This window comes from Meles meles, chromosome 7, assembly GCF_922984935.1.
Source record: "Meles meles chromosome 7, mMelMel3.1 paternal haplotype, whole genome shotgun sequence".
Classification (NCBI taxonomy): domain Eukaryota; kingdom Metazoa; phylum Chordata; class Mammalia; order Carnivora; family Mustelidae; genus Meles; species Meles meles.
In genome coordinates this window covers 49,860,861-49,874,955 of record NC_060072.1, presented here as the reverse complement: position 1 = coordinate 49,874,955, position 14,095 = coordinate 49,860,861, and the positions used below count along the sequence as shown (strand labels likewise).

The 14,095-nt window shown below is 36.1% G+C and overlaps 1 protein-coding gene across 1 annotated transcript in view; it reads left to right on the top strand.

Moving 5' to 3' along the window:
- Positions 1-8,450, top strand: part of CAND1 (cullin associated and neddylation dissociated 1) — a 41,690-nt gene extending 33,240 nt beyond the window's left edge. The window contains exons 10-15 of the mRNA XM_046012240.1: positions 208-1,701; positions 2,656-2,751; positions 5,276-5,445; positions 5,526-5,690; positions 7,013-7,120; positions 7,886-8,450. Coding sequence (XP_045868196.1) covers positions 208-1,701; positions 2,656-2,751; positions 5,276-5,445; positions 5,526-5,690; positions 7,013-7,120; positions 7,886-8,110 — 2,258 coding nt within the window. The 3' untranslated portion in view covers positions 8,111-8,450. The remainder of the gene's footprint in view (positions 1-207; positions 1,702-2,655; positions 2,752-5,275; positions 5,446-5,525; positions 5,691-7,012; positions 7,121-7,885) is intronic.
- Positions 8,451-14,095: the final 5,645 nt, after the last annotated feature.

Sequence of the window (14,095 nt, the reverse complement as noted above, 5' to 3'; positions counted from 1 at the left end):
AGACCCGTTTCAGACATATAAAGTTAGAAATTTTCAAGTTAAAAATCTTACCTTAAAACTTTTGGCTCTAATGTTTATCGTAGATTGTGGAATTCCTACTACTTTAGAGACACAGTATGATGAAGTAGAAACTTACTAATATTTTAGGGATTAGTTTTTAATTTTTCTTAAGACTACATAAAAATTATCTTTTTGTTGGCTTTTTAGGAATCATTTTCTCACTGAATGATAAATCAAGCTCATCAAATTTGAAGATTGATGCTTTGTCGTGTCTCTATGTAATCCTCTGTAACCACTCTCCTCAAGTCTTCCATCCTCATGTTCAGGCTTTGGTCCCTCCAGTTGTGGCTTGTGTCGGAGACCCATTTTACAAGATTACATCTGAAGCACTTCTTGTTACCCAACAACTTGTGAAAGTAATTCGTCCTTTAGATCAGCCTTCCTCGTTTGATGCAACTCCCTATATCAAAGATCTATTTACCTGTACCATTAAGAGGTTAAAAGCAGCTGACATTGATCAGGAGGTCAAAGAAAGGGCTATTTCCTGTATGGGACAAATTATTTGCAACCTTGGAGACAATTTGGGTTCTGATTTACCTAATACACTTCAGATATTCTTGGAGAGACTAAAGAATGAAATTACCCGGTTAACTACAGTGAAGGCGTTGACACTGATTGCTGGGTCACCTTTGAAGATAGATTTGAGGCCTGTCCTGGGAGAAGGGGTTCCTATCCTTGCATCGTTTCTCAGGAAAAACCAGAGAGCTTTGAAACTGGGTACCCTTTCTGCCCTAGATATTCTAATTAAAAACTACAGTGACAGCTTGACAGCTGCCATGATTGATGCAGTTCTAGATGAGCTCCCACCTCTTATCAGTGAAAGTGATATGCATGTTTCACAGATGGCTATCAGTTTCCTTACCACACTGGCAAAAGTGTATCCTTCCTCCCTTTCAAAGATAAGTGGATCCATTCTCAATGAACTTATTGGACTTGTGAGATCACCTTTATTACAGGGGGGAGCTCTTAGCGCCATGCTAGACTTTTTCCAAGCTCTGGTTGTCACTGGAACAAATAATCTAGGATACATGGATTTGTTGCGCATGCTGACTGGTCCAGTTTATTCACAGAGCACCGCTCTTACTCACAAGCAGTCTTACTATTCTATTGCCAAATGTGTAGCTGCCCTTACTCGAGCATGCCCTAAAGAAGGACCAGCCGTAGTAGGTCAATTTATTCAAGATGTCAAGAACTCAAGGTCTACAGATTCCATTCGTCTCTTAGCTCTGCTTTCTCTCGGAGAAGTTGGGCATCATATTGACTTAAGTGGGCAGCTGGAACTAAAATCTGTAATATTAGAAGCCTTCTCATCTCCTAGCGAAGAAGTTAAATCAGCTGCCTCCTATGCTTTAGGCAGCATTAGTGTGGGCAACCTTCCTGAGTATCTGCCGTTTGTCTTACAAGAAATAACCAGTCAGCCCAAAAGGCAGTATCTTCTGCTTCATTCCTTGAAGGAAATTATTAGCTCTGCGTCAGTAGTGGGCCTTAAACCATATGTTGAAAACATCTGGGCCTTACTGCTAAAGCACTGTGAATGTGCAGAAGAAGGAACCAGAAATGTTGTTGCTGAATGTCTAGGGAAACTCACTCTAATTGATCCAGAAACTCTCCTTCCACGGCTTAAAGGGTATTTGATATCAGGTGGGTACCTAGATTTTCTTAAAATTTTATTGGCAGTTGGTAACCTTGAAAGATGCCTAATGCAGAAGTAAACCCTTTTTGTATTGTGTTACATGTAGAACCTCTTGCCTTATGTTGCAGTGTGGAGCCATAGTCAAATGACATTTCGTTGTTTAAAAAGGATAGAGTAATAGGATCATGGTTAAATCTGTTGTAGTTCCTTTTGTTCATTATATTTTAATGTTACTCTTTTATCTTGAAATGTGGAAAAGACGAATGTCTCTTGAATTAATACATAAAAAGGAGCCTTGGTAGTACTAATTTTAATACTAAAATTAGTAAACATAGTTCAAATGAAGGATCCTAGAAGACTCGTTTTCGGATTTACTAGTGTCAATTCCTTTAGACTAAGTAGTGGGTAAGAAAAGCGAGTGCTTTCTTTAGAAACTGCTTTAGAAAACATTTGAAGATCTTATAAGCTATTTATGGGTTTAAACAGTTCCCTTTTGTGAGGGCTAGAATCTCCACTGTTGCTTTCCTAGGTCTTCTTCCCAGAAGACATTATTTCTTTTGAAATCTAATGGGATTATATTTTATGGGTAAATTTTACCTCCCCTGAGAGCAGTGAGTACCTCCCCTCTTTTTTTTTTTTTTTTTTAAAGATTTTATTTATTTATTTGACAGAAGGATCATAAGTAGAGAGGCAGGCAAGCGGGGAGGGGAAGGCAGGCTCCCTGCTGAGCAGAGAGCCCAATGCGGGCTGGATCCCAGGACCCTGAGATTATGACCTGAGCTGAAGGCAGAGGCCTAACCCACTGAGCCACCCAGGTGCCCCAGTACCTTCCCTCTTGACCAGAGAGAATTTTAAGAAATTGAGGACACTGGTGTCAGTTGAAGTGGTTTGAAAATGCTGAAGCTATCCATGGATTTTAGTGAATTTACATACCAGTAGACTTAAAATTTCTTTTTAATTAGGCTCATCATATGCCCGAAGCTCAGTGGTTACAGCTGTGAAGTTTACTATTTCTGATCATCCACAACCTATTGACCCCCTGTTAAAGAATTGCATAGGTAAGTAGAAACAAAGGTAAACATACTGATTAATAATTTCAGTAACTAAATATTACCAGGGAACTAAAATAAAATGCATGCAAGGGTCTGATAATTGATAATGTGTGATCTTACATACTTATATTCTATCATCCTTTAGTTTGAAGTTATCAGATAATTTTGCAAATAAATACACTGGGATGTCTTCAGAGTAAACTACATTTTTGGTCTATCTGACCAGATATAAATTAATCTTGATTTGATCTGTTAGAGCCCCAATTTTCTGTTCTTACCTATAAGCCCTCCAGCTCCCAAGGAGATCTGTGGAGACAATGTAAGAATAAAAAAACAGTAGAATTAAGAGAGAGCCAGGAGAGACTAGGGCTGTCTCTATATCTACAAAGACAAGAATTAGCTTTTAGGGTTATTTTTAATGATTTTATAACTTCATTGTGTTGTTTTCATAATCAGTTTTCCTGGAGTAGGTAATACTAAAAACCTTCAGAGCTTAGTTTGGTGTATTCCTGAAGACAGAGCAACAACGGAGATACCAGCAAAGAGGATAGACGGATATGGCAAAGAAGCTTTGTAATTTTGGGCCATTCTGCAGTAGGCCAGAAAGGGGAAAAAAAAAAAAAACGTTTTAAAAGAATTACGGAAATGGATTATTAGTTCAGAATAAGAGGCACATAGGGATAAATGAATGCTATTGTTGGGGCCTAGAAATAAAGAAGGTCTGAATTGGAAGATTTTTGCCTTCTGTTCTCCTCATCTGTTTTTGGTTTGACTTATTTATTTTGACAATAAAGCAGCATGAGTAGGAGGGACAGAAGGAGAGGGAATCCCAAGCAGTCTCTCCCCTGAGTGTATAGCCCAACAGAGGGCTTGACCCTACAATCCTGAGATCACAACCCAAGCCGAAACCAAGCATCAGCTCCTCAACCAACTCTGCCACCCAGGCACCCCACTTTGATGTATTTGACATTTTTTATGTTGTCCAAGATAGGACAAAGGTGAAGAGTCCTGTGCCACATCTCTAGAGACATATATCCAGGTTGACAAGTCAACCTTTGCATGTCATTGATATAGTTATTTGATCAAATGATGGTCATTCTCATTGAATTTTGATCTAGCTTAGTATTATTTGTGACTACATGAACATCAGAATCACCTAGGAGGCTTTTTAAAAATTGCAATAACTAAACCAAAGAGTTGGGGATAGGTAATCCTAGTGCATATCACCATTTGTCCGTAATAATAGCAATATTATAGATGCTTTTCTGAAAGCAAATACTTTATTCTAATTTACTATCTTAGTAATTATAAGCAAACAGAGGGGTAAGAAGGTTTAGTCTGGTATATTTAAATTCTTTTTGATTACAAGGTATTTCCTGAACAATTCTTGTAATCAGAAGTTTCTTGGGTGGTCAGCTTTGAATTTACCAGTATATGGTGTCCAAAGTATTACTTCCTTCCCATTCATTCAAATTGCTGTTGTGATATAATCAAGTCTTGGCACCTCTTTTCTTCCTATGTATTCCAAAGGATTGCTGACTGTAGGGTTGAGATTCTGTAATGATGAACAGTAACTCCATGTGAATACTAGGGATATCCCAAAGACTATTTGGCAGTATACATGCAATTTAGTCTATTCGTGTAGCCTAACAGGTTTATTTTTTTTTTTTTTTTTTTTTTTTTTTTTTAGCCTAACAGGTTTATAATTCTCATTTTGTAAACTGAGAAACTGAGGCTCTTGCCTAAATCACTTGCCAAAAGTCATATAGTTGGCAAGTGAAGCAGTTTGGATCACCATTTGTATGACTCCAGACGTCTTTGCACTATAATTTGTTCCCATTTGCAAGACCAACCAGACTTATTTCTGCCTTTTTTTGTCCTATGTTAGGTTTCAGTTTTCTCCTTTTGCATTTTTAACCCTCTTACCAATTCATATGTTCTTCATTAATGATAGAAATAAAGAAATTTTTTTTTTGAAATAAAGAAATTTTGAAGGCACATTTCTCTTTATCATCTGATCAGTTGTATACTTGTTAATTGTATTCAGTTTACCAAGCAATGGATCTAGTCCTATCCTATTTATCTTCTTTTGAACTCAATGTTTTTCTATTTTTTGTTGCTTTTAGTGAAAATACTAATTTTGAACTCTGACTAGAATCCTTTATGTTATTTTTGTAGCTGCTGGCTCCATCACTTCTCTGTGTAGCCTACCTTTTTTCATATATCTGTAGAAGTAATTAGGGAACTTTTTGGGCTCTCTCATGCCATATCCTCTGCATTATAGAATGCTGCTAAGAGTTGGTTATCATGTCTGAATGTAATTGTGTTTAATTGGTAGCTTACCTGTTGCCAGAAGCAGCTATGTGGTTCACTTAATCTAATCTGTCTTCATGTTCTTATTCTGTCATCATGTTCTTCTGTGACCTGCATTGAAGAAATGACAATAATATAAATAAATTTATCCATTTAGAAAAAACCTATTTTGTTTTAAGGCTACAGTGACTGTATGCTGCTTCTTAATGATTTTCAGGTGATTTTCTAAAAACGTTGGAAGACCCAGATTTGAATGTAAGAAGAGTAGCCTTGGTCACATTCAATTCAGCAGCACATAATAAACCATCATTAATAAGGGATCTTCTAGATACTGTTCTGCCACATCTTTATAATGAAACAAAAGTTAGAAAGGAGCTTATAAGAGAGGTAAGTTAGTTACATTACTGTTTATCTAAGCTTGTCTTTTACTTTTAAGTATATCCACACATTCTTTTTTGTTTCAACAGGTAGAAATGGGTCCATTTAAGCATACAGTTGATGATGGACTGGATATTAGAAAGGCAGCTTTTGAGTGTATGTACACACTTTTAGACAGTTGTCTTGATAGACTAGATATTTTTGAATTTCTAAATCATGTTGAAGATGGTTTGAAGGACCATTATGATATTAAGGTAAGATGTTTGTGGCTATTTATAGATTGTTTTAGAAGAAGACTTCTATAGTGATTTTCTATAGTGAAGAAGAAGGCTGTATGACTTTCACCCTTATAATTTACTTGTTTATTTTTAAAAAATCGGTTTGCTTTCATGAATTTAGTAAACTATGATATGCAAAAGTAATAGTGATGCAGTGTAACACCAGTTGCCATACAGGAAAAATCCAGAAACCTCTTTGGAGGAGCAAGTCAAGCCTAAGAAATATTCTGTGCCAGCTTGCTTTAGCGCAGTTTCCAGAGCTTTCCCTTATTCAAGAGCCCAGACAAGTTTTGCTCTTTAGAGTATAATGTGTGATATTTTTGTCCTGTCTTAATATTGGATAGTAGTTTTCCATCATGGTCTTAGCTAATCCTTTGGACTGTCCTTAGCGCTGTTCTACATGAACCATTTTATTTCTGTATTGTAGGATTTTTATTTTCCAGTATGATACTGCAGGTTTAGTATCAAGAGTTTTGTTAAAGGATGACACAAAAGGACTGTTTCCATATACAGAAAGCAATCTGTAGAAGCAACTAGAGAGAAATCACTGCTTCTTAGGTTTAGAGTGTGAACTTTACTCATAACTGTTTTATTTGCTCATGTCAGTTTTAAATACGAACTGTAAAAGGGTAATTTTAAAAATAAGTGCATTGTGTCTGTTCTGCTCTTTGGGGCCTTTAGTCAAGCAGGGCAAAAGGGGCAGCTGAACAGTAATAGCATACTATCAGAATCCCAACTGCTATGTTTCCATATGTGGTAGTAACCTGATACTTTAAGAATTCAATGAACAAATCTCCAAAAGAAGTAATAGAATCCTCCTGTTTCATTCTACAGCTTATAGTCTAAAGAGAAAAAAAAGACTATGTGTTACTGGATTGATCTGAATAACCAGTCTTTTTTGATATCTGCTAAGACACGAGAAACTTCCTTTGAAGCTTTTCTCCTAGTTCAGTTATTTTCTTGTTCAGTGATTTTCCATTCTGGTACACACGAGCTTTTTAAAAAATAATGTATAAATGGCCGTATCCTGAAAGGTAAAAATCTCTGGGAAAGGGACTGAGGACTTGGGCATATTTCTAAAGCTCTGCAGTGCTGATGTGCAGCCAAGCTTGAGAACCACTGTTAGTTCTGTACTCTAGGACCGCATTATAGGTTAGATCTGGCTAATGCTTTTAACCAATATTCCTCAGATAGGGTTTGAAACTTTAATCATTCCTCTTAAAAACTTTGTCAGAATTTGGAATATTGTCTTTAGAAAACAGTGCAAAGTCTAAACTTTTTGTTTTCATTTCTAATAGATGCTAACATTTTTAATGTTAGTGAGACTCTCCACTCTTTGTCCAAGTGCAGTACTGCAGAGGTTGGACCGACTTGTTGAGCCATTACGTGCCACATGTACAACTAAGGTAATCATTGATTGACATCACCTGAGGCCAGACTGGGCATATTCAAAATTCCTAGTTGATTCTGTGCTCTGGTTTTCCAAATTTAACCATGCTAACCCCCTTGTAGCAGTTGGTTTTAAAAGTTAACCTATTGGATGTTTTAGAAAACTTAGCACTGCTAAATGCTGTTTCTAAAAGCTTTTATGTAATGTTATAACAATATGATACATATGTTGGAATACTGATACAGGATAAAGAGTGATAGGACCATGAAAGAGGAAATGGTGAATTCTGGTGGAGGTGGGTAGGAGTCCTAGAAAGCTTCCTATGAGAATGATATTTAAAATGGACCTTGAAAATGAAAGTCAGAATTTTTCGATTCAGAAGGTAAAACAGGACTTTTCATACAAAAATAATTATGTATATTAAGACACAAGATTGGTTAATACATGATGTTCTTGAAGAATAAACAGGGTAGCCAGAGAAGTTTTCTTGGAGGCCAGAGTAGGACTTGATAAGCAGGTAAGGCTCTGCGTCCCATTCTTTGTTTCAACCACGATGGCTCTGGATTTTGTTTTTTAAGGGGCTTGGTATAAAATGTTCCCTCAAAGGAAGAACAACTACTGCTAAAACGTTTAAAAAATAACTGTGTTTAGAGTAGAAGAATGTACCTTTTGGACCTATAAAACAGTGGTTTTGCTTTATTTACCAGAAATTTCTACATGCTTAAATTTTGTTCAAGAGTTGTCTTTATAACACACAGTATAAATTTACTCAATGTTACAGGTGAAGGCAAACTCAGTAAAGCAGGAGTTTGAAAAGCAAGATGAACTAAAGCGATCTGCCATGAGAGCAGTAGCAGCACTGCTAACCATTCCAGAAGCAGAGAAGAGTCCACTGATGAGTGAATTCCAGTCACAGATCAGTTCTAACCCTGAGCTGGCGGCCATCTTTGAAAGTATCCAAAAAGATTCATCATCTACTAACTTGGAATCAATGGACACTAGTTAGATGTTTGTTCAACATGGGGACCATTATATTGACCATATGATGCACTGAATTGACAGGTTAATCATAAGACATGGAAAGAAGTATTTAAGGCTTCAAAATGTTCCATTTTTTTTTTTTTTTCCCTTCATGGAGACAGTTTGGCTCTCTTCCATTGTTGTTTTTGTAGCATTTCTTTCAGAAACATGTATTTCCACAATCTCCAGAGGTTGTAAAACCACTAATGTCTTAGTGGTTAGGGCAACATTTAAAAAATGGAAACTAAAAGTTAGGATTTATGGAGATAGGGTCCAGTATCTATTTGCCCTGTAATGTTTAGGATTAAAATGTTAAAATTTTGTGACCATGAATTTCTTTCTTTTATAAATTTTCTTTTAAAAATCAAAAATTCTACAAGATGAAAACCATGTTTTTCTTGTATAACTTTTGTTTCAGCAACATAAATTGATTTTTAGCTGGCAGACAAGAATATCTGTGTAAGATTTGTTACATTTCAGAGGGTTTGGCAGTTTAAAAAAGATAATAAGGTTTATCATTTTTTAAGTATGGGGATTAATGATATCCCTGTTGCGCACACTAATTTTGCATGAACAAGTTTACAAATATGTATTGTCTGTAAAGCAGCATGTGCAGATTATTCATAATATCAAAAGTTAAAATAAGTATTATTGTATTAGTGCAATTTTCAGATATTTATTTTTGCACAGAAAACATATCTGGAGAGAGAGAGAGAGAGAGGAGTAAATTTTTGAAACTTTGGTTTTCTTAATGCCAGTGTGAATTTGCAGATGTTTTCAGCAAATCAAGTCACAATAACAATTTGCCACTTTTTCTATTATAAATTTTCTTACACATTTAAAATTTGAATATTTAAGTACTCAGTTTTTCTCAGTTACCCATTTGTGTGTGTGTGTTTCCACTTAGAAATTTTTAAAACCAGATGTTTCTTTCATTCCCTTTGGATCCCTGCATTCCTTATCAAAGGATACAAATACTGTGTATGCTTTTGAATTTTATTTTTAGGAAAATTCTGAAGCTGACTATCACAGGTTTGTTAGCTAATATAGTATTTTCTTTTAGTTGAGTTAGATCCCCCCCACTTCTTGTAGAGCTAATTTACATATTGTATTTGGTAAGTGTTGACTACTTTTCCTGATTAAGGGGTCTGTGCTGGGGGGAAACAAAGCTTTGCAGTACCTTATATTGTAGTTAAAATTTTATTTAACATATCCTTCAGTGAGCTCATTTCACACTGTAGCCTCTTCCTTCAAATTTGTGGTGCTCCTGTAATAGTAAGAACTAATTTCTGAAATAAAAGACATCTCCTAATGCTGTGCAAACATAGTTTACATGTATTGAAGGAGGCAGTTGTTAAATTGACCAATTTAAGCAATCAGATATTTGAAAACTGCACCCTTTATTTTTGAAACTGTGAATTAGAAATACTTTTCCTGCTGTGTAACTTCCTGCTTTGACATCCAAATATGCAGTGATTTTAATTGATAACATACTGTGGTTATTAGATTAACAGCTTGATTTCAAATGTTCAGATGATAATGAATAAGACATCGTTACCAGTAAGGATTTTAGTACATTAACATAGAACGTTACATGAAGTTGGTGCCATTTCAAAAATGTGGCAGGTGATACTCATACCATAATTTGCATAAAACTGTAATAGAAATTTATTTTGAGATGTCAGTATATTATGTACTATGCATTACCGTGGTATAGATGTTGTGGATATATTTAAGTATTTGGTTACATGGTTTCACAATAAATTACAATACTGCAGGCTCTAGGACCATATAGGAGACTGACATGCATATGTTGTGTGAATGTCTTAGTTAATTGTCTAAAGTTAAATCCAGATACTTTTCATGTATTAGATTTTTTTTTCTTTTTTAACTTCCAAGATGGTGTGGATTTTTAAGTCTTGGAAGGTGGCAAATTTTTCTAACATAGCTGAAAGTATCTTTTTTTTTTTTAAGATTTTATTTGACAAGAGATCACAAGTAGGCAGAGAGGCAGGCAGAGAGAGAGAGGGAAGCAGGCCCCCTGCTGAGCAGAGAGCCCGATGCGGGACTCGATCCCAGGACCCTGAAATCATGACCTGAGCCGAAGGCAGCAGCTTAAACCACTGAGCCACCCAGGCGCCCATGAAAGTATCTTTTAATACTAGTAGTAGATACGGTTTTAGTGGTTTTTAAGAGAGAGATAAATATATATATATTTACATACATGACAAAACTAAGTAACAGAAGAAAACTCAGATTTTAAATGCTGAGTCCTGCTGATTAACACTGTACTTCTAGTGGTCATGTCAATACTAGAATGGAGGTTGCAACGTACAAAGTCCAGTCATACTCTGCCACTCACACTACTCTTACCAGTCATACATGTATTATTAGCACCTTCTGATTAGGTTTCCATATGCAGGTCTCTCAGAGCTACAGGTTACTAGAAAAACAGCTGTTTGCTGATTTTTCTTGAGGACACATCAATTATTTAGAACTACTTTTCTTTTTGCTTTAAGTTTAGTATGGGGTGTTGCACTTTGAGGTTATTTTATGAAACTAAAGCGGAAAGGAAATTTAGTATGACAAGGCCTAACCTAAAAATTTGCATATAAAATCAATAGCACTGAATGATAATCTTTAAGGTGGTGGTCAGGTCTTCACATTAGTGATGGCTAAAGCTTCCTAATCACTGGAAATTAGAATGCTTAAAAGATAGAGGAGTATGATGACTTCATCAAATGTTTGAATATTTACCAAAATTTATGTATCCATAATTAACCAAATCAGATTGTTTTCCTAACACTTTTGTTGGATAAATGGTAAATAATAGGGGCATACCTAATTTAACCAGTTCTAAGGGATGTTTTGGTATCTTTATATATAGCTCACTCTTGGACAGCAAATATAAGTACATAGGCGTGATCGAAGTTCATACATACTCAAAATCCCTGGTCATTGAAACATTCAGTTAATAAGCCATGTAAAACTTTAGCCACATGACAAAGTATATGGCAATACTTCACAATTAAAAATTTGAAGTAATATTTTCTGCCCACATTAAAATTAAAAATTGTTAACTTTAAATGCCATTCTCTACATATATTATGCTTAGTAAATGTTTTGATATTAAGGAGCTCAAAGTTTTCCGCAAATTTTGGGTTCTAGCTTAAATGGAATCTTTCTTTTCAAATTACTGCCACCCCAGAGTCCCGTCTTTTTAAAATCTTATTTAATCCTTTGTAGAATGGAAAAATGGATAATACAGTAACACTTCATATTACTGTTTGGAAAAACAGTTCTGGTTTTAACTGACTTTTCCAGTTAATTAAATACAAAACTCCTTTGATACCTTTGGTTGGTTGTTAAAATGGAACACAGAAGTATTTGGTGGCAGGCTTCCAAGAGCTTACAAACTATGGCCATTTTCTTAAGAGATAACAGAGTGAAATTGCTGCTCTTTACTAGAAAAATAAGATTTCGTGAACACCTACTGCAAGTTAGGGTAAGATTTATCAGCAACGTGTTTGTGCGCTTACAAATTGTGATTTTTTCATTGGACGTCATAAAAGCCAACTTCAATTAAAACTACTGGAAGGAATATTGCAGGTAATTTTACTTTATTAGATCCTGTGATGTGTGTGTCAGGTTTCAGAATAAAATTTTTAGTAGAGGGAGTCTTAATACCATGACCTCTTCATACCTTTTAATTCTGATCTTAAATGATTATCAGTGATGATTTTGTATATGTGCTGCCGAAGCGAGCACTCAGTGATGATTTTGGCAAATTGTTTTACTTAGGTCTTGGAAAAATTTTCCAGATTAGGAAATACTGGAAGTAGTGTATATTTAGCCATTACCAATAACTAACAGTCGATGCACATTGATTTTATTGTAGAATGCACTCTCTCTCTCCCCCCCACACATAAATCTAAAGAATTGCACTCCAGAACTGGGTAATGTATGATACCATAATAACCTCCTGTTTTAATAGCCTGTACTAACCCTGAATAGCTGTTTTACTTGTTCCGCACATACTCCGCTTTTAGTATAAACCCCACTGCTTCCTTAACTACCTTAATATGATGGTAGTAGCTTACTATACTCCTAGTGTCATATTTTTAGAAGACTTGGAAATGCGTATTTTGTTTGGAATCATTATGATCTATGGACTAAGGCTTTCCTAAACCGGCTGGGAAAAAAAAACCCGACAAAAACAAAAAACTCCTGGCTCCTTATTCTAGATATAAAATCCATGGTTTCCTCCAGGATTTAGACTTCAGTGGAAGAATATATGTTCTTCTTAGATCAGGATTGTTTACCCTTGGCACAGTTTGATATTTTGGACTAGATAATTCTGTGTCATGAGGGCCACCCTGTGCATTAAGATACACCCTTACCTCTACCCACTTAGATACCAGTAGTATTTTAACAACCAGAATTGTCCAGATACTGCCAAAATGTCCCCCACAGTGGATGTTGGTGGGGAGGGGGTTAATGCAAAACAGCCCCCAATTAAGAACCCCTGTTTCGGAGATTTTTTTATTGTAGCTATAACCAACAGAATGGTACACGTAAAACCTCAGACCTCCTTGTGTCCATTCATGTTCTTAAATACTACTACTAATGAACCTATTTTCTTCTTAATCATTAAGTATAACTCATGATTTAGTGGAAATAGGTTTCTGCTCTATAACCTCTGATGGAATGGATGGTCTTAAATCCCTTGAGGCACTGTTTTTCTCTGGCTACAAAATGCTTTGTGCACACTTGGCAGGAGTATAAAGGGGCTGCTCCTGGACAGGGCAGTATGAAGCAGTTGGCAGTGCTTTGGATCAACGCACTATGTAAAATGAAGCTTAGGTACAGTAGCCTTGTGCAGCTAGTACATTTTCCTTGAGTTCTTCATACATAGATTTCCAAAATTCCTCAAACTCTATTCAAGAGAGTAGTCTACTAATTTACTTGATTGAACTAATGACTTGTTTCCGGTACGGGTAGTTTCCTGTTTAGTTATAATATGTAAAGTCCTACCGAACAGTGCTCTTTTGAATTTGAATTTTGAAAGCCCCTATTAAACTCAAGCTGACTATAGCAGATTTTTGCTATTTTTCTAGGAGTAGTTGATGTAAGGAGACAAAATGCTTCTGTATGACTCTTGATACCCGTAACACATAGGATTTTAAAGACTGTGTGGCAGAAGAACGGCCACAAAACTCCCTGTTCTTTAAAAGCAGACAGTGGAGCAAGTAGTCTGTGGAGCTTCCCAACCATCTCAGTACCACTTGGGAGAACTGGCATAGACCCAAAAAAGGTTTCTTTGCCTTTTACATGATGTTATTGAAATACTAATGAGCTTAATTGGCCCACCATGTAAGTCCAGAATAACCTTGAAAATCACTTAGCCTTTAAAATTTACATTTAAAGGATTCAGAAATTTGTTCCAGCATCGATCACCCTCTAAAGTACAGTCAAGCCTTATCAGATGACCACATGCTGCTGCCGAGATAAGAAGCCCCACTGCCGATCTGTGTACGGCCATAGCCCCTGCTCACGTGTTCTGCAGTCAAGATTGATCTATTCCCATGCTTCCATTTCTGTAAATGAATTCAAGGCAGAGCTAATTACCTTTTCCTCTCCTTCCACTTGGTACCTCCTACTCTTTACTACTATGTGCTTGATACTGGGGAAGACACTGCATAATTACTATGAAATAGTGTTGTAATAGGGAAAACAGAACATTCTGTATGATTAGTACCAGAGAGGTTGTTCATCTGGGGTTCAGAACAAACCTAAGCCAAAGAAACTGTACCCCAGTGGGAACAGAGCTGATGAAAGCATAGAGACAAGGGGTCATGGTGTATTTAGAACTGAGTGGCTGTGGTTTGCAAGAGTGAGGCAAGGGAAGGCAGATTATATGGGGCTTTGTAAACAGTTTGGCTTGCCGTCATCCCTGAAATTAAATCCATAG